We start from the raw sequence: 25,207 nt of genomic DNA, 5'->3' as shown, positions 1-25,207 counted from the left end.
TCGAACCCAGGACCTTTGTATTGTGGGACCCGTACTAACCCCTGGGCCACCATACTGCCCCTTTCCATGAGTATGATTTGCATTGCATGCTAATTGATGAATAATTAATTATGAATAATAATAATGAACATGCGGGCTAAAGTGGGATAATATACAGTATATACAGTATGTATTTTTTAATAATTACTTAGATGTAACATTAATTCATTATAATTGGAATTAAATACATAAATGTGTTATTTAAATATGCCACTAATTTATTTAGTTATTTAATTAATTACTGATATAATTATTTCAAGATTTAATTATTTAATGATTTATTTCGTTATTCAATTATATAAGTAATGACTTCACAATGTAATCAATTCACAATGTTTTATAATTTAATGAGTTATTTAATGATTTAATTATTTACCTAATCATGTCATGATTCATTTAATAATTTTTGATTTATTTGATTATATTATGACTTAGTTAATTTTTTCTTTAAGTATTTAATCTTTTCGTGATTTAATTCATGAACATTTGTGTAAACACGTATTTATTCAACTTTCAAAGTCAGCAATCGGATTCCAAGACCTGATGGGTCACCCGGAACTGGTTAAACCCTTCCGTTTACACTGCACACCCAATTGGACTTTTTTGCCCTCAAGTGGCACGGATCGGATATTTTCCACCAGTCTAAATGCTCCTAAATGCTTAAAATCTGATCTTTTGGCATAAGATTTAGGCCACATCATGAGGTAATCCCGAACCCGATTGGAATCTGATCTTTTTAAACGTGACTTCAGTGTAAACGCAACGCGACCCGAACGCGACTTTTTCGTCATCTTTGGGCGAGCTACGTCGCTCGTGTACGTGGGGAAAGACACAGCCCGCCAGCGGAAGTTGGATACGTCATCACAACATCCAGTTTCCGTGAGCAAAGTCCTCTTTTGACGGCCGAATTTTCGGTGCATAACTAGTCAACAGCGTGCAGATAATATGCTTTATGTACAAAACCCAAAATCAGTGACGTTGCCACATTGTGTGAATGGTAAATAAAAACAGAATACAATGATTTGCTAATCTTTTACAACTTATATGCAATTGAAGAGACTGCAAAGACAAGATTTTTGAACTGGAAAACTTTGTTATTTTTTGCAAGTTATCTCATTTGTAATTTGTTTTTAAAAGCTGGCACAAGTGGCAAAAAGACCGAGAAAGTTGAGGAATGCTCATCAAACACTTATTTGGAACATCCCACAGGTGAACAGACTTATTGGGAACAGGTGGGTGCCATGATTTGGTATAAAAGCAGCTTCAATTAAATGCTCAGTCATTCACAAACAAGGATGGAGCGAGGCTCACCACTTTGTGAACAAATGCGTGAGCAAATTGTCAAACCGCTTAAGAACTACATTTCTCAACAAGGTATTGCAAGGAATTTAGGGATTTCACCATCTTTGGTCCGTAATATCATCAAAAGGTTTAGAATACCTGGAGAAATCACTGCACGTAAGCGATGATTTTACGGACCTTTGATCCCTGCATCAAAAAGTGAAATCAGTGTGTAAAGTATATCACCACATGGGCTCAGGAACACTCCAGAAAACCACTACAGTTGGTCGCTACATCTGTAAGTGCAAGTTAAAACACTACAAGGCAAAGCTAAAGCCATTTATCAACAACACCCAGAAAAGCTGCCGTCTTTGCTGGGCCCAAGCTCATCCAAGATGAACTGATGCAAAGTGTTCGGTGGTCTGATCAGTCCACATTTCAAACTGTTTGTCATAACAAGGGTGTTTTCGCAACTTACTGTGAGGTTTGTTCTCCCGGGATGCAAACGTACTATTCCGGACACTGCTTGCAGGTAGAAACATATTTATTAATCTAACTCAAACCTTATTGGCAGGGCATGAGGTAAACAAACTATGGCGTGGAACTAACACAAAACTTGTGGCATGAAACAAACAGCATAAACTATTGCTTGGAACAAACAAAACTTATTTGGACACGGCATGACGCGAACAACATGAACTATGGTATTGCGTGAAAACAGTCAGACTGACTGGTAAAGACAGGCTTAAATAAAGGTCTCTTGATTAGAGCAGGTGCGTGTCCCGAACACCAGAGGCAGGTGAAACTAATAAGTCGGCTTGGTAACCAAAACAAACAAGGGTGCATAAAAAAGGAACTAATGGAGTCTTAAAACTTAAAGAAAATAACAAAAACATAATCCAGACCACAGATTATAACACTGTTTTTGGAAACTGTGGACCTCGTGTCCTCCGGACCAAAGAGGAAAAGAACCATCCAGATTGTTATAGGCGCAAACTTGAAAAGCCAGCATCTGTGATGGTATGGGGGTGTATTAGTGCCCAAGGCATGGGTAACTTACACATCTGTGAAGGCACCATTAATGCTGAAAGGTACATACAGGTTTTGGAGCAACATATGTTGTCATCCAAGCAACTTTATCATGGACGCCCCTGCTTATCTCAGCAAGACAATGCCGACCCACGTGTTACAGCAGCGTGGCTTCAAAGTAAAAGAGTGTGGGTACTAGACTGGCCTGCCTGTAGTCCACAACAGTCTCCCATTGAAAATTTGCGGCGCAATATGAAGCCTAAAATATGACAACGGAGACCCCCAGACTGTTGAACAGCTTAAGCTGTACATCAAGCAAGAATGGGAGAGAATTCCACCTGAAAAGCTTCAAAAATGTGTCTCCTCAGTTCCCAAACGTTTCCTGGGTGTTGTTAAAAGGCCATGTAACACAGTGGTAAAAAGGCCCCTGTGCCAACTTTTTTGCGATGTGTTGCTGCCATTAAATTCTACGTTAATGATTATTAAATATCTCTTCTTTGCAGTCTATTCAATTGAATATAAGTTGAAAAGGATTTGCAATTCATTGCCAATAGAGACAAACGGTAGAAACTGGATGGATGGATGAATGGATGGGTGGATTCTGTTTTTATTTACGAATTACACAACGTGCCAACTTCACTGGTTTTGGATTGTGAATGATGGGAAAAATCACCCCCCAAATTTCTGAATGTTGTTATGGGTTCTGTTGGTAAAAGGAGCAAGCACTATTTACAAAATGACACGGCGTGTTAAATGTGGCTGGAAATGGCGTGTGAGCGCCATCAATGAGTGTGTTTGCCGAGGAGGCGGAGACACATCCGCTTGATGACTGAAGCATCCTGAAGACAATCAGGATGTTTCCGACTTGTCAACCCAAACTTCGGTGACTGGGGAAGAACAATATGGCGGTGACTGACCACTTGATGTCGTTGAGTGGTCTTGAAGAACGTGTCTCTGTCTTCGCTCCCCAGGAACCTGCAACACACAAAGGCTGTTTGTACTCGGACTCCCGTTCTGCTAATAAAGTGTTTGCGCCGTAGAACCTCTCAAGCTTGTTGTTCCTGAACTGGCAAGTGTAGAAGTCCGGCGGAGGATTGGGGACATCTTGCATCAGAGGGTTGGGGGCCGACAGGGACTTGAAGATCTCGGCGGACCAGTTGGTGTAGGAAGTGTTGACCACCTGCAGGAGGGGGACACGTGAGAAGACCACCGAAAACCTTACCTGTCAGGGCATGTACCTGCAGGGGAACTCGCAGGCTGATCTCCTCGGCGTAGTAACAAAGGACGCTCCATGGCGCACTCAGGAGGACAAAAAAGGTCCTGGTCTTGGGCTGGACCATGTCCCTCTGGACAAGGACAGGTTTGTTGTGGTCATACATGGTAACTTCAGCATCAGAAGTGGGTAGTAACGCGCTGCATTTACTGAGTAACTTTTTGTGTTTAAATTGTCATTGTTTTAATTTAACATACTTTTTAGTGAAGTGAATTATATTTATATAGCGCTTTTTCTCTAGTGACTCAAAGTTCTTTACATAGTGAAACCCAATATCTAATTTTTACATTTAAACCAGTGTGGGTGGCACTGGGAGCAGGTGGCTAAAGTGACTTGCCCAAGGACACAACAGCAGTGACTAGGATGGCGGAAGTGGGGATTGAACCTGCAACCCTCAAGTTTTACCTTTACTTGAGTATTTAACTTTGTTCCATTGATTTGTTTCTTTACAATCTCTGCATGTGTTTATATCATAATTTACCTCTTAATCAATCAATCAATTTTTGTTTCCTCATTTCTCAACGGATGTTCAGGAAATTCAGGACATGCTATCTAAGTCGCCGCTAGCATGCTTACAATTAACATTTTAGTTATTGTAACCATAAAAACACAAATATACTGTATATACCAGACATGATGTAGGAACATTATAGAACCGCCTCGCCACTTTTGGTATTTCTTTCTATTTTGATTTTTTTCCTTCTATATCAGTGGTAGGGAACCTATGGCTCGAGAGCATGAGTGTCAAACTCTGGCCCGCAGGCCAAATCTGGCCCGCCGTGTAATTTAATTTGGCCCTTGGGGCAATATCAATTTAGCATTAGAGCTGGCCCGCCGGTGTTATACAGCATTCACCGCTAATACTCATACTTGCCAACCCTCCTCATTTTCCCGATAGACTCCCGAAGTTCAGTGCCCCTCTTGAAAATCTCCCGGGGCCACCATTCTCCCGAATTTCTACTGATTTCCACCTGGACAACTATATTGGGGGCGTGCATTTAAGGCACTGCCTTTAGCGTTCTCTACAACCTGTCGTCACGTCCGCTTTTCCTCCATACTAACAGGGTGTCACATAATATTTGTGGCTTTTACACACACACACGCACGCACGCACAAGTGAATGCAAGGCACACTTGGTCAACAGCCATACAGGTCACACTGAGGGTGGCCGTATAAACAACTTTAGCACTGTTACAAATATGCGCCACACTGTGAACCCACACCAAACAAGAATGACAAACACATTTCGGGTGAACATCCGCAACGTAACACAACAGAACAAATACCCAGAAACCCTTGCGGCACTAACTCTTCCGGGGAACTTCCAGCAAACTGACCAATAATTAACGTTTTATTCCTGCCTTTTCTCTTGCAATTTCAAGGCTTCAATGTTTGGTTCATTCATTACTGTTATTTTATTTTCAAATGTATTATTAGCCTGTGGAAAAAATTGGATATTTACCTCAGAAGATTGCAAATAGAAAAAAAGACATCCAATTTTTATTTAAATTTTATTTGATATGCTATTGATATTCTTTTAATTATTATTATTATTATTTGAAACTGGATTTTGCATGTCACTAAAGTTATATAAGCCTTGCTTGTTCAATATTTAATGCAAAACTTGTCTGGGTACCTATTAAAAGGTTAATTTGTTCAACCTTGGCCATACAGGTTACACTGAGGGTGGCCGTATGAACAACTTTAGCACTGTTACAAATATGCGCCACACTGTGAACCCACACCAAACAAGAATGACAAACACATTTCGGGTGAACATCCGCACCGTAACACAACAGAACAAATACCCAGAAACCCTTGCGGCACTAACTCTTCCGGGAAACTTCCAGCAAACCGACCAATAATTAAAGTTTTATTCATGCCTTTTCTCTTGCAATTTCAAGGCTTCAATGTTTGGTTCATTCATTATTGTTATTTTATTTTCAAATTTATTATTAGCCTGTGGAAAAAAAATTATATTTACCTCAGAAGATTGCAAATAGAAAAAAAGACATACAATTTTTATTTAAATTTTATTTGATATGCCATTGATATTCTTTTAATTATTATTATTATTATTTGAAACTGGATTTTGCATGTCACTAAAGTTATATAAGCTTTGATTGTTCAATATTTAATGCAAAACTTGTTTGGGTACCTATTAAAAGGTTAATTTGTTCAACCTTGGCCCGCGGCTTTGTTCCATTTAAAATTTTGGCCCACTCTGTATTTGAGTTTAACACCCCTGCTCTAGAGCCAGATGTGTCTTTTTGATGACTGCATCTGGCTCTCAGATAAATCTTAGCTGACATTGCTTAACACGATAAGTAATGAATAATTCTGCTGGTAATCACGATGTTAAAAATAACGTTCAAAATACAAAACATTCTCATGTGTTTTAATCCATCCATCTGTTTTCTACCGCACCTGTTCAAGAAATAACAATGTTATTGAAAATAATTAGAGACTTATTATGCTCTAAATATGTTGGTTTACTTAAAAAATGCACGTTTTATTCAGTGTTAAAAAAATCTCCCCTATCCCCTCCGGCAGGAGACTACGGTCCCTCCAGACCCACACCTCCCACCACCTGAACAGTTTTCTCCCCTCGGCTATCAGACACATGAACAATAACAAGATCTAATAGCTCAGTTACAGCTCATGCTATTCTATTATGTGTTTTATGTTGCATGATTGCACCAAGAAAAATTCCTAGTTTGTGAACCCGTTCTCAAACAATAGCAATAAAAACTATTCTGATGTTATGGCTCTCACGGAAATACATTTTAAAATATTTGGCTTTCATGGCTCTCTCAGCCAAAAAGTTCCCGACCTCTGTGCTATAGGGTCACATAGATATCATTTCTGCTTGTTTGATTCGTTTATTATTAACCTAAACCTAATGGCTTTTGGTACTTGGTGCCATCTTAATAGTGCGCAAATCTTTCCCATGTCATCACGCTAGTTTTAGCATACTAACATGCTAGTGTTTTAGCTAATTTTATTTTTTTATTATTTTTATTCTTACGTCATCCCATAGCTTGTGTTGGTAAATAGTTTTTTTTATTTTATTTTTAACTTTTTATAATATAGCGTTAACAAAACGTCTCTATTTTTATAATATTGCCTTATATTTTTTATAATATAGCGTTAACAAAACGTCTGTATTAATCGGACAAATTAACTTGAGGATATTCCTGACTGAATGCACATTTGACTCGTGGACATATGCGGAAATTAATAACAGTGTAATTCTTTTTTTTTTTTAGTTCTCTGTGTAAGTGAACTAAATTAAAATTACATTTATGTGAACTTAAATTGTTTTAGTTTCATTCGTTGTTTTTGCATCAGCACTCATGTTTCCTGTAAATCGTGTTACTTTGGGAATGCATATGTGAACAAATACTCATTGCACATTTTATCGTGTTAATCGATTTCTTCAGATTTCAGCAGCGAAGTATCCTTCCAGCGATATCCTTAAGTAACAAAACTACAAAGAACAATATTTGCAAATGAGAAATGAGAAGGAATAGAGAATTTTTTATTTGTGTTAATCGATTTCTTCAGATTCCAGCAGCGAAATATCCTTCCAGCGACGGGCAGTCAAAGCCGAAGTGTGACGTAAAAGGAAACATGACCCCGGAAGTAAATGGGGGGTAGGTTTTTGTAGGGGGGAAGAAATTTGGCGTGACAGCGCCATCTTTGAAGTGTGCTAACTTTTCCTGTTATCATGCAACGTTATAATGCTAATGTTAGCATGTTAATGTTTTATACTAGCATTTTAGCTAACCCTTTTTGCTGTTTTCTTATATTATTATGTTAATGATAGCATGCTAACATTTTTTGCTGGCATTTTTGCAAATTTTCCTTATTTGAACCCAAAAATTATGGCTTTTAATACTTGGCGCCATCTTAGAAGTATGCTCACTTTTTCTGGTATATTGCTATTGTTACGCACAATGATTGTTTATACTAGCGTTTTAGCTGATCTTTTTTTCTATGTTATGTTATGTTATGGGTGTGAGTTTTCCTTGCCCTTATGTGGGCCTACCGAGGATGTCGTTGTGGTTTGTGCAGCCCTTTGAGACACTAGTGATTTAGGGCTATATGATGATGATTGATAATGTTAGCATGCTAACATTTTAGCAAATTTTATTTGTTTAAACATAAAAATCATGGCTTTTGTACGTGGCGCCACCTTTGAAGTACAGTATGCTAACCTTTCCCCATGTTATCACGCTAATGTTTGCATGCTAATGGTTTATATTAGCATTTTAGCTAATCGTAGTAGTTTTTTTCATAAGTCATCATGCTAGTGTTAGCATGCTAACATTTTATGCTAGAATTTTAGCAAATTTTCTTTGAACCTAAAAATCATGGATTTTGACACTCGTAGCCGCTTTTCCTGTGTTATCATGCTAACATTAGCATGCTAACATTTGAGCCAATTTGACTTGCTTAAACCTAAAATGTTTGGATTTTGATACTTTTCGCCATCTAGCAAATGTACCCAATGTAACATGCTAAAATTGGCATGCTGATATGCAAATGTTGTATGCACAAATGATACATCTGTGTTTTTATGACATATTTTTAACACTTTTAATGAGTGGGGGCCTTTTGGATCCATGAGACCTTTATTTTGATTTTGTTTTAAATTGTCAATACACTGAATATGTTCTGAATTATTTCCCAATTTAAGGGTCTGATTACTTCACATCAATAATTCCACTTTGAATGTTTTTTTGGGGGAAAATATTGCATATTTTATATTTTTGCCATAAAAAACTGGGGTTTCCTTGACAAAAAAGGGCATAACACATAATATTATTTTTACAACTTTATGTCAACGGATAGATCTAAAGTTATTTTTAACACTTTAATGACTAAACCTTTTTGGTCCGAACATTGACTAACAATGAAGGAAACACTAATGATTACAATAAATCTTGTATTGGTTTTGAAAATGAAAAATATCGAAATGGCCCCCGCATGTTTCACTTTTCATCGTGCGTCTATCAGTAAAAAGTGTCTGGACACCCCTCCTCTAAAGTAAGGGTATTCTACACTAAAACCCTCATTTTGGATACACAGGTCAATCCCAAGTTCTTCTGGATGACATACGTATATGTTGGGTAAGAAGAACCACAAAGACAGAATCGCAATATTAAAAAAAATTGACATCACATCAACAAAGATAAGACCTTCTGGAGGAAATTGAGTTGTTTAGCCACAATACCCTGCAATATGTTTGGAAGAGAAAAGGTGAGACCTTTAATCCCAGGAACAACATTCCTACCGTCAAGCATGGTGGTGGTAGCATTATGCTCTGGGCCTGTTTTGCTGCCAATGAAACTGGTGCTTTACAGAGAGTAAATGGGACAATGAAAAAGGAGGAATATCTCCAAATTCTTCAGTGCAAATGAATATCATCAGCCCAGAGGTTGGGTCTTGGGCGCAGTTGGGTGTTCCAACAGGACAATGACCACAAACACACGTCAAAAGCGGTAAAGGAATGGCTAAATCAGGCTAAAATTAAGGTTTTAGAATGGCCTTCCCAAAGTCCTGGCTTAAACGTGTGGACAATGCTGAAGAAACAAGTCCATGTCAGAAAACCAACAAATTTAGCTGAACTGTACCAATTTTGTCAAGAGGAGTGGTCAAAAATTCAACCAGAAGCTTGTGGATGGCTACTAAAAGCGCCTTATTGCAGTGAAACTTGCCAAGGGGACATGTAACCAAATATTAACATTGCTGTATGTATACTTTTGACCCAGCAGACTTGGTCACATTTTTAGTCGACCCATAATAAATATTCAAATGAGTTTTTTCTTGCCCTGATGTGGGATCTGAGCCGAGGATGTCGTTGTAGCTTCTGCAGCCCTTTGAGACACTTGTGATTTAGGGCTATATAAGTGAACATTGATTGATTGATAAATTCATAAAAGAACCAAACTTCATTAATGTTTTTTGTGACCAACAAGTATGTGCTCCAATCACTATCACAAAAAAATATTGGAAACTTAAGACAGCCATAACGTTATGTTCATTACAAGTGTATGATCGCGACTGTATGTCATCCGAAAGAACTTGGGATTGACCAGTGTGTTTTTATTCCCTGAGAAGAAGACCGTTGGAACACAACACTACTCGACCCACCTCTTGTTAGCCTAGACCCGTGAGGACCACACACATCACTTTTGAACAGTTGGTATCCTTCACCTTCTCCAGCAGGAGTCCCGAGTATCTCAGTTTGTTCAGGAAGGTTTCCCTCCGCTTGCTGTGGGCGGGGTTAATGGCTGTCGTCTCCTTGTCTGGGTCATTAGGCTCCTCCCACGCCAGGACAAAATCTGTCCAACATGCACACACAGCATCTGGTTACTAACAATATTGAATTGTGTTTATTCAAAAAGTACTGTAGCGTTTGCTGCGAGCTTAGCGTCGACGTCAACGTGACCATAAACATTAGGATTCATGATAAAGTCAGCGTAATATTCTGACAATGGCCGTTGGCATCTAAATTGTGATTTGTTCCTGGGAACACAGGACAAAGAAGTCTGGCTGAAACTCTTTCGCTTTCTTTTCTCAAACATCATCCTTGCCACACCTGTTTGGTCAGGACACGACAGCTAATATTGACTGAGCGCTGGGTTTGTTTGACTCACCGACCCGTGTGGTGCCGTCGCTGAACACGTTTCTGTCCCGCAGCGCCTCAGGAGCATTCTGGGAAAAATGCAAAGCTCAAGTCAGGAGGGCACATTTCATTATTAATTATTTGTTTTGTCTTGTCCGTCAATGTCAACGTTTGTTTTCCCCAACCACGTGACTTCCTGGGCTTAATGGTGCAATTGTTCTTCAAAACACAACACGGTCTAGAGCCTTGTCGCGCGCTTCCTGTTCTAAATGAAGGCGGAAAAAAAACACACCCAGTTTTATTTTGTAGGCAACTGCTAGCTGTTTGTGCTACGCTAATCCAAATAACAGCTTGACTTACTCAAGTTTGTGCTAAATTTGCTAGTTTTGGATGATTTAACCCAGTGGTTCTCAAACTTTTTTCAGTGATGTACCTCTGTGAACTTTTTTTCAATTCAAGTACCCCCTGATCAGAGCAAAGCATTTTTGGTTGAAAAAAGATGTAAATAAGTACAAACCCCGTTTTCATATGAGTTGGGAAATTGTAACGTCCCGGAAGAGTTAGTGCTGCAAGGGGTTCTGAGTATTTGTCCTGTTGTGTTTATGTTGTGTTAGGGTGCGGATGTTCTCCCGAAATGTGTTTGTTATTGTTGTTTGGTGTGGGTTCACAGTGTGACGCATATATTTAACAGTGTTAAAGTTGTTTATACAGCCACCCTCAGTGTGACATGTATGGCTGTTGACCAAGTATGCCTTGCATTCACTTATTTGTGTGAAAATCCGTAGATATTGTGTGACTGGGCCGGCATGCAAAGGCAGTGCCTTTAAGGTTAATTGACGCTCTGTACTCATCCCTACGTCCGTGTACACAGTGGCGTTTTTAAAAAGTCTTAAATTTAACTTTTTGAAACCGACACCGATAATTTTGAAACCGATACCGATGATTTCCGATATAACATTTTAAAGCATTTATTGGCCAATAATATTGGCAGTCCGATATTATTGGACATCTCTAGAGATAAGGGATTATGTATGTTTTAGTTATTTATTTTTAAATGTAATTATATTTATTTTTCTTTTAAGTTTAAAAATCTATATTTTTTTCTATTAAGTTTTTGTGCATTGTCTAAAAACTCCAATAAAAATCAAGTTAAAAAAAAAAACAACTAAAAAGTATTTGACCGACTTGAGTCATTTGATGCTGAAAAATGGTATCAAATAACTTTAATAAATAATAATAAATTCATATTGATCAGCAACATTGAGTCAGGAGCACAACGTATGAATCACTTTAACTCAGTGATTCTTAACCTTTTTGAAAACAGGGCCCAATTTGCGATGAGGTGGCGACTTGTCCAGGGTGTACGCCGCCTTCCGCCCGATTGTAGCTGAGATAGGCGCCAGCGCCCCCCGCGACCCCGAAAGGGAATAAGCGGTAGAAAATGGATGGATGGATGGGCCCAATTTTTCCATTACAGAGAGGCCCCGGAGCCACTCAAACATTAACACTGAGTTATTCATTTTAATCTTAATGAAATCATGCTCAATAGTCTTTGGTATGACTAGGTGAGTTCAAACCCCGGCCGAGTCATACCAAAGACTATAAAAATGCGACCTATTACCTCCCTGCTTGGTTGGAATTGGGGGTTAAATCACCAAAAATGATTCCCGGGCGCGGCACCGCTGCTACCCACTGCTCCCCTGACCTCCCAGGGGGTGATCAAGGGTGATGGGTCAAGTGCAGAGAATAATTTTGCCACATCTAGTATGTATGTGACACTCATTGGTACTTTAATAATTATACCTAATCTACCTACAGTTTACAACCTTGTCACATGATATGGAAGCATGTGTTAATTTAAAATATTATTATTAATAAAACACATAAACCTTAGGCTTACAGGCTGATTAGTAAAATAAATACGAAGCAGATATACTGCTTAAGAAGTCATAAATTATAAACTCAAACAACAGACGTAAAATAAATGTACTACGAGATGAAGCAGTTCCGGAAGGAATTGCGTGTGAATGCTTCAATGCTGAAGTTGAACTCCAAAATGACTAATTTTTGAAGTAGAGCACACAATTCCTGAACAGGCTGAATATATTTAAGTTACAATGGTTTGAATCAGATAAGAAATGTGGGAGTTGTGGAACTTTGAAAAATGTCCTGTTCATTTCAATGGGAATTTCATGGAAATTTAGTAATTTTGGGAAAAGCGGGAATAAAATAAAAAAAAAAAGCTAAAACATTTGAATGTTTTGAATGAGTTGGTGTTGGAATTTTTCAAATCGGTCGAGAAATGCTGAAGTAGTAACATTTTTAGTTGAGAAATAGTATTACAAATTTCTGGAATTTCGGGAAAACCGGGAATTATTCCAGTTTGAAAAACAACTTTGTTTTTTTTGTCCTGATTAAGAGGAATGTTTTGACAGTGGAACGGTTGAAGTGGGTTAAAGAAAAATGTGGAAGAAGTAGTCGATAGAAAAAAGGGTTTGAAAAAACGGTAATTCTGGGAATTCCTGGATTTTTTCTGTACTTGGAAAAATAATAGTTTGAATGTCCAGGATGAGTGGAATGTGTGAAAAGTTGAATGGTTTGAATCTGTTGAAAAATGTGGAAGTTGTTGAACTTTGAAAAATGTCCCATTCATTTCAATGGGAATTTCATGGAAATTTGGGTATTCGGGGAGAGTGGGAATTAAAAAAAAAAAAAAAAAGCTAAAACATTTAAATGTTGTGAATGAGTTGGTATTTTGAGTTGGTAAATTTTAAAATTGGTCAGGAAATGTTGAAGTAGTAACATTTTTAATTGAGAAATAGTATTACGGCATTCCTGGAATTTGGGGATATCCGGGAATTGTTCCATTTCCAAAAACAACTCTTTTTTTTTGTCCTGATTAAGAGGAATGTTTTGACAGTGGGACGGATGAAGTGGGTTAAAGAAAAATGTGGAAGAAGTAGTCGATAGAAAAAAGGGTTTGAAAATACGGGAATTCTGGTAAATCCTGGACTTTTTTTTAACTTGAAAAAATTATAGTTTGAATTTCCAAAATGGTGGAATGTGTTGAAGGTGGAATAGTTGGAATCAGTTGAAAAATGTGGAAATGGCGGATGTTTGAAAAATGGCCAATTCATTTTGAATTGGAAAAATGTCCCGGAAGACCTGGAAATCGCAATTCCCGATGGCACTGCCTTAAGTGTCCTCTACAACCTGCCGTCTCGTCCGCTTCTCCAGTGTGCCGGCCTAGTAACATTTTATGTGGCTTCTGCAAGGCTACGAAAGTGACTGCAAGACATACTTGATCAACAGCCATACAGGTCACACTGAGGGTGGCCGTATAAACAACTTTATCACTGTTAAAAATATGCGCCACACTGTGAACCCACACCAAACAAGATTGAAAAACAGGGCTGCATGGGATTCTGGGTATTTGTTCTGTTGTGTTTATTTTGTGTTACGGTGAGGATGCTCTCCCAAAATGTGTTTGTCATTCTTTTTTTGTGTGGGTTCACAGTGTGGCGCATATTTTGTAACAGTGTCGAAGTTGTTTATACAGCCACCCTCAGTGTAACCTGTGTGGCTGTTGGTCAACTATGTCTTGCAGTCACTTATTGTGTCTACTGAAGCCAATTACAACATGTGGCTGGGCTAGCACTGCCTGGGAAAATCGAAGGTACACAAATATAACGTTGTAAAGTGCCATTCATATAAACATCGCGGGCCGCACCAACATTAAATTTTCATATTAAGGTGCGGGCTGCAAAATAACGCCTCGCGGGCCGCAATTGGCCCGCGGGCCGCGTGTTTGAGTCCCCTGCTATAGAGCATTCACACATGTATGTTGCGATGAAATAAATAAATAATTAATATGTTTTACTAATAAACTGTCAAGAAAATCAAGGTGAAAATATACCTTCACCACTTTAGTCATAATTCTTGCGCTTAAGAGACTTTGCTATGACTTTAGCTCCAGGCTTCTTCTGTTTGTTTGACATTGTCATTACTGCCACGAGTGGTGGAAAGGTGTGTTACAGCTGAGAAACAGCAGTCCAACAATGGTTAAGAAATAGAGGTGTCTAAAAATATCGATATTATCTACCGATAAATGTTTTAAAATGTGATGTCGGAAAGTATTGGTATCGGTCTTAAAAAGTAAAATTTATGACTTTTTGAAACACCGCTGTATGGAGTGGTACACGGACGTAGGGAAAAGTACAGAGCGCCAATAAACCTTAAAGGCACTGCCTTTACGTGCCGGCCCAATCACATAACCTCTACGGGTTTTCGCACACACACACACAAGTGAATGCATGCATACCTGAGCTACAGCAATACAGGTCACACTGAGGGTAGCCGTATAAACAACTTTAACACTGTTACAAATATGTGCCACACTGTGAACCCACACCAAACAAGAATGACAAACACATTTCGGGAGAACATCTGCACCATAACACAACATAAACATAACATAACAAATACCCAGATCTCCTTGCAGCACTAACTCTTCCGGGACGCTACAATTTACCCCCCGCCCCGCTAGTCCCTATCCCCCCCACTTCAACCTCCTCATGCTTTATGACTTCAATAATAAATATGGCAGTGCCAGGTTGGCATTTTTTTCTGTAACTTTAGTTGATTTATTTTGGAAAACCTTGTTACATTGTTTAATGCATCCAGCCGTGCATCACAACAAAATTAAGTATAATAATGTGTTAATTCCACGACTGTATCTATTGGTTGATATCGGAATCGGTAATTAAGAGTTGGACAATATTGGAATATCGAATATCGGCAAAAAAAGCCATTATCGGACATCTCTAATATCTACCCTACTTGCTGTACAGTGTAACAGGATAAACCTTGTCAAATTTAATGAAAGCATGTGTTTATCACAAATTCTATTATCAAGGCATAGGTCAGGCTGATTACAAAAAATGTTAATGATAATAATCTTTGTGATGAACACATGATTTTATGTCATTTGACCAGGTTGTAATCTGTAAGTAGGTTAGACAGAACTATTGAATATGATGTAAATCAAGAGAAAGATGACTAATTCAGTGTTAATATTTGAGTTTTTGTGTTTGTGGCTGTGTGCCTTCTCTGTTATAAAAATAAACATTTGTTTATTTTCAATTGCCAGTTTTTTGGTCTTTTATGATGTGCCTTGGTTCCCCTATACGGGGTCATAACAAGGCCCCAGGCCTCTCTGTAGTGAAAAGTTGGGTCCCTAGCCCACAGAATTGGCCTGCCATATCATTTTATGTGGCCTGCAAAATCCTGGAAATAAAGTTATTAAAGATAAAATTAGACAATAATTATTGAATAATAATAATGAATCATCATTCAATAATAATAATTAATTTATTATTAAATAATAATAATAATTACAAAATGACAAAAAAAAAATATTAATACATTTTAAAAATAAATAGATGAATAAAAATATAAATAAATAAAATGATGTATTTCTTCTTTCTCACTATATGTATTTGTTCTTTAAATTTTGACAGAAACAACTAATGTCGTGCGTGAAATTGTGTATATTTTAAACTTTAATATTATCTGATTATGTATTATGTTTTTTGTAAAAATACAAATAAATATCTGCTTGTCACCTGGACTTATGATTCCTAAGCAAGTTATCCATCAATTTGTACGTTAAAAATAAATGTAATAATCAAATGCGTAGGCAATTGTGTAATAATAACAACACTAGGTGATTAGATTACACATTAATATTCAAACATATTCAGCCATAACTGAGATGTAGCCCTCGGTGAAAATGAGTTTTGGGACCCCTGATCTAGCCCAACGCCTACAGGCAGACATTGAGTAAAATAATATTATTTAAGGTGGCGACTTGTCCAGGGTGTACATCACCTTCCGCCCGATTGTAGCTGAGATAGGCACCAGTGCCCCCCGCGACCCCAAAGGGAATAAGCGGTAGAAAATGGATGGATGGACAAACAGAAGGTACACTCACAAAACAAAGGAAGGCGACCGGCAAAGTAAACACACAAGCCACGGAACAACTCGTGTGTCCCGGTTGCCAATCAGGAAGTGAACATTACAAAATAAGAGCGCATGGCAGGAACTACAACACCACGTGCAGAGAAAAAGCAAGCATAAGTCCAAACACAGTTACAAGGACGTAACAATAAGGCAGCCTGTGCACGGAACCATGCAGGAAGTGAACATTACAAAATAAGAGCTCATGACAGGAACTACAACACCACACGCAGAGAAAAAGCAAGCAGAAGTCCAAATACAGTTACAAAAATGATTAGCATTCATTCCCTTCATCACATTGGATTATCTAAAAATGCAGCTGCTTGGTTCAAAGACTATCTTTCCATAAGAGCACAAAGTGTACAGGTGGCTCTTCAATACTGGACATTACCAAAAGAGTTCTGCAAGGCTGAGTGCTGGGGCCCATTTTATTTTGTATTAAACAATCTTTTCCCTTAATTTGTCAAACGCAATGTACCATTATTATGCAGACGACACCATTATTTATTGCTCTTCAACCTCCATCACTCAGGTTTTTGAGTTTTTAAAAGCTGCTTTTGATGTAATCCAGGCTCGCTTATTTGATCTTAAATTTGTTTTAGATAGGGCTTCACGGTGGCAGAGGGGTTAGTGCGTCTGCCTCACAATACGAATGTCCTGAGTAGTCAGGGTTCAATCCCGGGCTCGGGATCTTTCTGTGTGGAGTTTGCATGTCCTCCCCGTGACTGCGTGGGTTCCCTCCGTGTACTCCGGCTTCCTCCCACTTCCAAAGACATGCACCTGGGGATAGGTTGATTGGCAACACTAAATGGTCCCTAGTGTGTGAATGTGAGTGTGAATGTTGTCTGTCTATCTGTGTTGGCCCTTCGATGAGGTGGCAACATGTCAAGGGTGTACCCTGCCTTCCGCCCGATTGTAGCTGATATAGGCACCAGCCCCCCCCCCCCCCCCCACCCCCCGATCCCAAAGGGAATAAGCGGTAGAAAATGGATGGATTGATACATTTTATATTAAATGTCTTGAATTTTCCTCCCTCTGAAAATCCTATGAAATGTTTAACAAGCCACCCTATAATAATACAACAGCTATTAATGTAACAAATCAATGCAATAAAACAAATATATTTTTAATTATGTTGTTTTCATTATTTTAACAATAGGCTTATGTATACTACTTTATATAGATTCTACAAGAAACACAAAACTTAAAAACTAAATTATTTACAATTGCAGACACAAGGTTTTTTGCAGCTTGACCACAAAGTTGAGAAAGAGCAAAGATCTTCAATATTTTTATGTGAAAATCATAAAGAAATATTCTGGGGGAGGATGACGCCCCTACAGGTATTTGGTTTACAAACTTTCAGCCCCACCTAAAACAAAATTCACCAGCCACCACTGATTATGATGCATTCTCATTTTAGGCAAAACATAAGACAATACTCTCTTAACAGTATAACTGTAACCAGGAATAAGTCTTCAAGTAACAATATTCAAATACTAACTTTTTTGGGTAAAACAGACTTTGCTTTTATTCTGAATCCAGTGAAACAGATTGGTGGTTTTAGCAGATAATATAAAGACTTTCAGGTGTTTATATATGTTTAAGTATTTGCCAGACACTTTTATCCAAATCAACATACATGAAAAATACATAGAAAACAATCACTGTAAACATGATCGTTTACGGGAAGAATGTAATAGAAAATATCAATACAAAGTGTCAAGACAGAATAAACTCTCTGCTGTTGCAGCAACAGAGATACAGTCTATTGGTCCCTAAGATGTATAGATATCTAGTATATTCATACATTGTTTATGCAGGATATACACATGTATATACAACCCAATCATATTGTTTCTTCAACTTAAAAATAGTTGACTGTTTTTTCCCCCCTTCTCTGGGATTATTATTCCCAGTTTTGATCTTGGATGTCTGGTCACTTTTAGCATAAGAGAATATTCTATTACTGTTAAGCAAACTATGAACACGCCAAAACATGTGTCCTTTATCATAGTTACACGTAAGACAAAAAAGCGTGTGAAAATCAGTGGTATTCAGTGAGATAAAATGCGCTGACAGTTCATTGCTCCTGCCAAAAGAATTGCACTGATTGGTGTGGATTACCACTCCAAGATGGCGGCCGCGCGTCCCGTCTCGTCAGCGCCAGTATGCAGTAGCGCTCCTTACGCTATGAAGTGAGGTTAAACTGAGTGAATAATGACAGGTTATATGATTATTTATTTTAAACTCTTATTTGGGGCACTTTAAAATGAATATTTCGGCATGTATTTGTAAAAAAAAGAAAATAAATAAAAATTCAATAAAATATAACGCCAAATTCTTTAGGGGGGCTTGAGCCCCCCTTAAATAGGCCTACTGACGCCCCTAGTTTGAACAGTGCCTGTGTTTTTAAAAGGTGTAAATCTGTATTGTTTTACAGTTCTCTTTTATGTTTTTTTTTTTTAAATGTATGTCTTAACGAATTACTTTTTTGTAACTGCTCTGTGACATGTGCTGTTGACCTCTTGGCCAGGTCACCCTTGTGAAAGAGATCTTGATCTCAATGGGTTTCTTATCTGGTTAAATAAAATGTTCCATAACATTCCCAGTATGATTTAGTCCAGCTTTGCAAATATAAAAATAAACGTGTTATTAAACGAGAAAAGCACTCACGGAGCGCGGACCTCCGCCAGGCCATTTTTTACCTCCTAATTTTAATACAATCCTGAATCCAGACGATGATCCAGATCAGCCCCAAAATGTAATCACCCGTTCCTGATCCCAGTTCAGACAGTTCCTGAAATATGACGGAATGAAAGAAACAGAGCGAAGTCTTTGGCAGTCTTTGTCTCTGTGGGCGCAAGCTCACAAACTGCGGGTGTGAATCTTAACAAAAACTCACAATTCGATTCTTGATTCAACACAATTCTTGATTCCTGCAATGTATTATTTTTAATTGTATCATAATCGCCATTCTGATGTGAAGCCATTTTTTACTGGACCTCAAAAGTTCATAACGTAAATCAGTGCTTTTCTAGTATTTTCAGTAACGCCGACCCCGAGGAAGAAGAAAACCCATTGCACCCGCCTCGTACTCTCCACCGCGACTATAAATAGCATCAGTTGTCTATAAAATTGTAAAAAGTACACCTCTGCATAACATTGTATCTTTAGTAACATTAAAGAAAAAAAGAAATATAGATCGATTTACAAGAAATAATATTTATTAACATTGTTTTTAGTGTGCAACAGAATTTGTTTGTTTTTTTAATCCTTATTTAAACTATAAACATTTTTTTGACCAGTTTGAACTATTTGATTTAAAAAAATTAAAATCTCAATAAAAAATAGTGAATTTAAATTGATCAATAACATTAACTCAGGAGACACTTTAACCTACAAAACATAAAATAAATGCAACAAAGTACAGATTTTTTTTTTTATATAAATAAAAAGTGTGTGTGTGTGTGTGTTTGGAGGAGAGGGCGGGAGCTACTATCAGTGAAATCTAATCTGGAAAAAAAAATGCATAAATGCCCTAAAAAACCTTTCAAGCAAGGATGTCCAAAGTTTTTATTCTAAAAACACACTTAAACAATAACATAAAAAAAAAAAAAAATGCTTATATGTATTGGTATCCCAATACATCGTTCTCGATATTGGAGTCTCGAGTATTAGCCGATAATGATATTGATGAATCCAGCACGACTCATACTTAATTTCAGTGAGGAATAAAAATTAAGTGGGAGTTGAATGGTATTTTCTTTTTGGCGACACCTAGTGGCCACAATAATCCATTCAGTTGAGCTCATGTTTCAGTAAGTAGGACACGTTTGTTACTGGACTCTCTAAACACGACTACAGTACATTAACACCAGGAAAAGATGCTAGATTTAGTTTAGTCGCCATAATTTGATTGTCAAAATAACAGCGGTATTGTTTTTCCATTTACTGTAATACACTGTAAAAAAAACTAAGAGCGTAAATAAAGCAAAATGAGCTAAAAAAAAAAAAAGCTAGCATGCTAACAGTGCTATGTTAACATGCTAATAATACCATGCTCAGTGTTAGCATTAGTAAAATATCAAAATAGTGTACACCTGTTAAATGACCTAAAAAAATCGTACCATATTAATGTTAACATTCTAAAATGCTTACTGTAACATGTGTCAAGTACCTAAATATATTGCACTGAGGTGTTTACCGGCTGAATTGGTTTAAATGCTAATGTTATCATGCTAAAATGCTAACTGTCAATATATATTACTCTAAGGTGTGTACCTGAAAGATTAAGAGTACTAGTACAATTCTAACAATAGCATTCTTACAATTAGCATTGGTGAAATACCAAAATATATGACACTGAGGTGTGTACCTGAAAATGTTGTTTAAAATGCTAAACCTGCTAAATTACTCTAGGGTGTGTATCTGAAACATTTGTTTAAAATGATAGCCTCTTAAGTTCTAACATTAGCATGCATCAAATACCAAAATATGACTGAGGTGTATACCTACAAAATTAGCTAAAGAAAGCTAGTATGCTAAATACTAACAGGTATTATTCGTCAAGTAACAACATATTTGACGCTGACTATAAAATTAGCAAAAAACCTAGACTACTAATAGTACTATGCTAACATGCTATCAATAACATGCTTGAGTTTAGCATTAGTGAAATATCAAGATATATCACACTGAAGTGTATATCTAAAAATGTTGTTTAAAATATTAACTTGCTAATGTTAGCATGCTAAAATGCTAACTTTTAACATGAGTCAAGTACCAAAATATATGGCACTGAGGTGTCTACCTGCTAAATTAGTTAAAACATCTAGCATGCTAATGTTACGCTAACTGTAATACAATAGTCATGTACCATAACATACAAGTCCGAGGGGTTAACTTCAAAAATGTGTTTGAAAAGCTAGTATACTAATGTTAGCATGCATCAAGTAACAAAATATTTGACAAAAAGGTATATACCTGCTAAATTAGTTCAAATAAATCAAACATGTTAATGTTAGCAAGCTAAAATGCTAACGTGTCAAGTACCAGAATATATGACATGGAGTTGTATACCTACTAAATTAATTAAAAAATGTAGCATGCTAATGTTATGCTAACTGTAATATAAATGTCAAGTACAATAATATATTACTGTATGATATAGTAAAGGTATCGTTTGTCAAGTAACAAAATATTTGACGCTATCTGCTTAATTAGTTCAAATAAATCAAACATGTTAATGTTAGCATGCTAAAATGCAAACATGTGTCAAGTACCAAAATATATGACACGGAGTTTTACACTTACTAAATTAATTTAAAAATGTAGCATGCTAATGTTGTGCTAACTGTAAAATAAATGTCAAGTACGATAATATATTACTATATGATATATTACAGGCATCGCTTTTCAAGTAACAAAATATTTGACGCTAAGGTGTATACCTGCTAAATTAGCAAAAAATCTAGAATGCTAACGATTGGGTCGTTAATAAAATAGCACTTTGGACACCCCTGCTCTTAAACCTCTCCCACATGGACCTACAAGACTTGTACGAAGGGTTGGGTTAGTCGTACCAACACAAAGAAGAAGTCACTTCTAACTAAAGAGGAAAAATATAACCTTCGAGGAAAATGTAATTCAAAACATTTGCATGTACCTACAACACTTAGAACCTTTAGCCAATCAGTATGTGGAATTACATTATGGAATGGATTAAGTAATGAAGTTAAACATTGTACTGATATGATCCAGTTTAAGAGGTTGTTCAAATTAATCGTGCTTACAAAGAAAAATGAAACTTCACCAGGTTGTCGTGCCTTATTTTGAGTTTGTCGTTGTGTTTTAGTTCCTCTCTTGCGCTGTTATTTTGGTGACCCTTCCTGTTTTGTTGGTGTTCTCCTGTAGCATCTTCACACCTTCCTTTGAACGCTATTGCCCGCACCTGCTTTGTGGACGCTGTCTTTGCTCCACACGCTGCAAGTTTTTGCTGTCGTCCAGCATTCTGTTTTTGTAGACTTTGTAGCTAGTTCAGTTTTACTTTTGTTTTACATAGCCATCCCTATGCTTCAGTGCCTTTTCCTAGCAGGACTTGGCGCAAATATTGAAAGCAAGAAGATGTCGCATCCACCATGTTGAGTTCAAAGAAGAAAAAAGTTACCATGGGGAAGCTTCCATTGCTGATGTCTGGCTTGGTTTCCAAGGTGATCAGAGCAGAACTGTTCACCTCCCGCTGTCTCTTCATTTTCATCGTCCTGGGGCGGGAAAACAAGCACCACTTCCAGACGTCTCGACGCTGACTTATTTTTAAGCCTAGAATCAACTTGATCTCATTAAAGTACCGACTCACCGCTCACCCCGGGCCAATCCTCCGGTGGACGAGTATTCGGGTGGGACTAGTTCTCGGGTGGACCGGTCCGGAAGTGGACTAATCCTCAAGTGGGCGAGTCCTCAGGTGGACATGTCTTCAGGTGGGACCACACACTTTGAGATGACAGCTGTTATGACTTCAGCAGTGGGACCCAGCTTGCTCACTAATCCCACCCACCTATTTCTGATTGGGCCTTTTTTTTTTTAATTTGGAGAGGTCGGGCATGTGCGAGTGAGGGACACACCCACAGGACACAGTTAATGACAAGTGTCCTATAAACAGTGCCCTCTGCTGGCCTGACTGTGACATACAGTAGTTAAAGTTAAAGTGCCAATGATTGTCACACACACGAGGTGTGGCCAAATTATTCTCTGCATCTGACTCATCCCCTGGATCACCCACTGGGAGGTGAGGGCAGCAGTGAGCATCAGCAGTGGCTGCGCCCGGGAATAATTTTTGGTGATTTAACCCCCAATTCCAACCCTTGTTGCTAAGTGCCAAGCAGGGAGGTAATGGTTCCCATTTTTATAGTCTTCTGTATGACTCAGCCAGGGTTCGAACTCCCAACCTACCAATCTCAGGGCGGGCACTCTCACCACTAGGCCACATGTCATGTACGGATGTGCTTTGTGGACGCCGTCTTTTCTCCACACGCTGTAAGTTTTTACTGTCGTCCAGCATTCTGTATTTGTTGACTTTGTAGCCAGTTCAGTTTTACTTTTGTTTCACATAGCCATCCCTATGCTTCAGTGCCCTATCCTAGCGGGACTTGCCTTTTGTTGATTTTTGGTTTAAGCGTTACATACCTTTTTACCTGCACGCTGTCTCCCACTGTGCTCTGCATATTGGGATCACGACAAACCCACAGTGGTTGGAAATCACTGCTCTAAACGAGTCCAAGTCAGTCCTGCTTGCTTGTAAAGTATGAAAACATTTTCAGCCTGTCTGTCAGTCTACAAGACGTGTGCTGGTCCTAACGACAACCATTGTTCTGAAAGTCCATCCAACAGGAAGTAGACCACGATTCAAGCCAAGGACCCCAAACTGATCGAGAGAAGGCGTGGGGTTCCCGCGACTGAAATTGTGATCGTGTTTTACATGAAACTTGTTCTAAAGATACCTTGTTATTGTGCAGTACAGTGCCGCTAATCGCTGGTTGTAAACTCAATCATTCAATCAATCAAAGTTGACTTACATAGCCCTTAATCCCAAATGTCTCAAAGGGCTGCACAAGCCACAACGAAACATATCAGGCCAAGAAAAAATTCAACCCAATGGGAGCAACGAGAAAACCCTGGAAGGGACCCCAAATGTTGGGACCCCCTCTTGAGTGACTGGTGCAATAAATGTCCAGTGAACAGCTAGCGCGTCACCCGTAGAGGCTGATCTGAGGGAGGCAGATCAGAAAAGAGAGACGGCAGATCAACTGGTCTAAAAAGGGGCCTATTTAAAGGCTAGGGTGTATAAATGAGGACTTAAATGCTTCTACTGAGGTAGCATCTCTAACTGTTACCGGTGGAACGTTCCAGAGTACTGGAGCCCGAATAGAAAATGCTCTAAAGCCTGCAGACTTTTTTTGGGCTCTGGGAATCACTTAAAAGTCGGAGATCTTTGAACGCAGAATTCCGTCCGGGACATTTGGTACAAAACTATCAGCAAGAAAGGATGGAGCTAGACTGTTTAGTATTTTATATGTAAGTAGTAAAACGTTATAGTCATATCTTAAGTGCACAGGAAGCTAGTGCAGGTGAGCCAGTATAGGTATATAGGTATATAAAGACTATGGGACTATGTCTCTCGGCTGGTCTGGGAATGCCTTGGGATCCCCCGGAAAGAGCTGGACGAAGTGGCTGGGTAGAGGGAAGTCTGGGCTTTCCTGCTTATATATATATATATATATATATATATATATATATATATATATATATATATATATATATATATATATATATATATATATGTGTGTATGTATACAGTATTTGTATATGTATATAGGTATATACAGTATCGGTGTGTATATATATATATATATGTGTGTATGTATACAGTATTTGTATATGTATATAGGTATATACAGTATCGGTGTGTATATATATATATATGTATATATATATATATATATATATATATACATATATATGGTGGGACAGTAGTGGACGGTAGTTTACATGAGGTCTAGATCAATAAATACATACATATATGTGTATATATACACACATGTATGTATATATGTATATATATACATACATGTATATATATGTATTTATATATATATACACATATACATATATATATGTATTTATATATATATATATGCATATACATATATACATATACATATACATATATATATATATATATATATATATATATATATATATATATATATATATATGTAAATATGGTGGGACAGTAGTACACGGTAGTTTACCATGAGGTCAGGATCGAGGTTTGGTATTTTGATCAGAGGACGAATGACCGCTGTTTTGAATGCTAGGGGATCAGTGCCAGAGGAAAGTGATAAGTTAATATTTAGCACTGAAGGTCCTAATAT

At 37.8% G+C, this 25,207-nt stretch overlaps 1 protein-coding gene across 2 annotated transcripts in view; it reads right to left on the bottom strand.

The window, feature by feature from the left end:
• The window catches only part of ano7 (anoctamin 7), a 41,299-nt gene extending 18,503 nt beyond the window's left edge, over positions 1-22,796 (bottom strand). Inside the window, exons 1-7 of one of the 2 annotated variants that reach the window (XM_061877821.1) lie at positions 22,633-22,796; positions 22,444-22,537; positions 10,288-10,345; positions 9,845-9,972; positions 3,588-3,695; positions 3,393-3,529; positions 3,267-3,324 (exon numbers count right to left, since the gene is read on the bottom strand). In XM_061877821.1, the coding sequence (XP_061733805.1) occupies positions 3,267-3,324; positions 3,393-3,529; positions 3,588-3,695; positions 9,845-9,972; positions 10,288-10,345; positions 22,444-22,533 (579 nt within the window). In that variant the 5' untranslated portion in view covers positions 22,534-22,537; positions 22,633-22,796. Of the gene's footprint in view, positions 1-3,266; positions 3,325-3,392; positions 3,530-3,587; positions 3,696-9,781; positions 9,973-10,287; positions 10,346-22,443; positions 22,538-22,632 lie in introns of those variants that run through there. The other variant, XM_061877822.1, reaches the window with a different exon arrangement.
• Positions 22,797-25,207: the final 2,411 nt, after the last annotated feature.

Source organism: Nerophis ophidion, linkage group LG18 (genome assembly GCF_033978795.1).
Source record: "Nerophis ophidion isolate RoL-2023_Sa linkage group LG18, RoL_Noph_v1.0, whole genome shotgun sequence".
NCBI lineage: Eukaryota > Metazoa > Chordata > Actinopteri > Syngnathiformes > Syngnathidae > Nerophis > Nerophis ophidion.
Note: the sequence above shows the minus strand (reverse complement) of the source record. Positions and strands in the feature narration are given on the sequence as shown.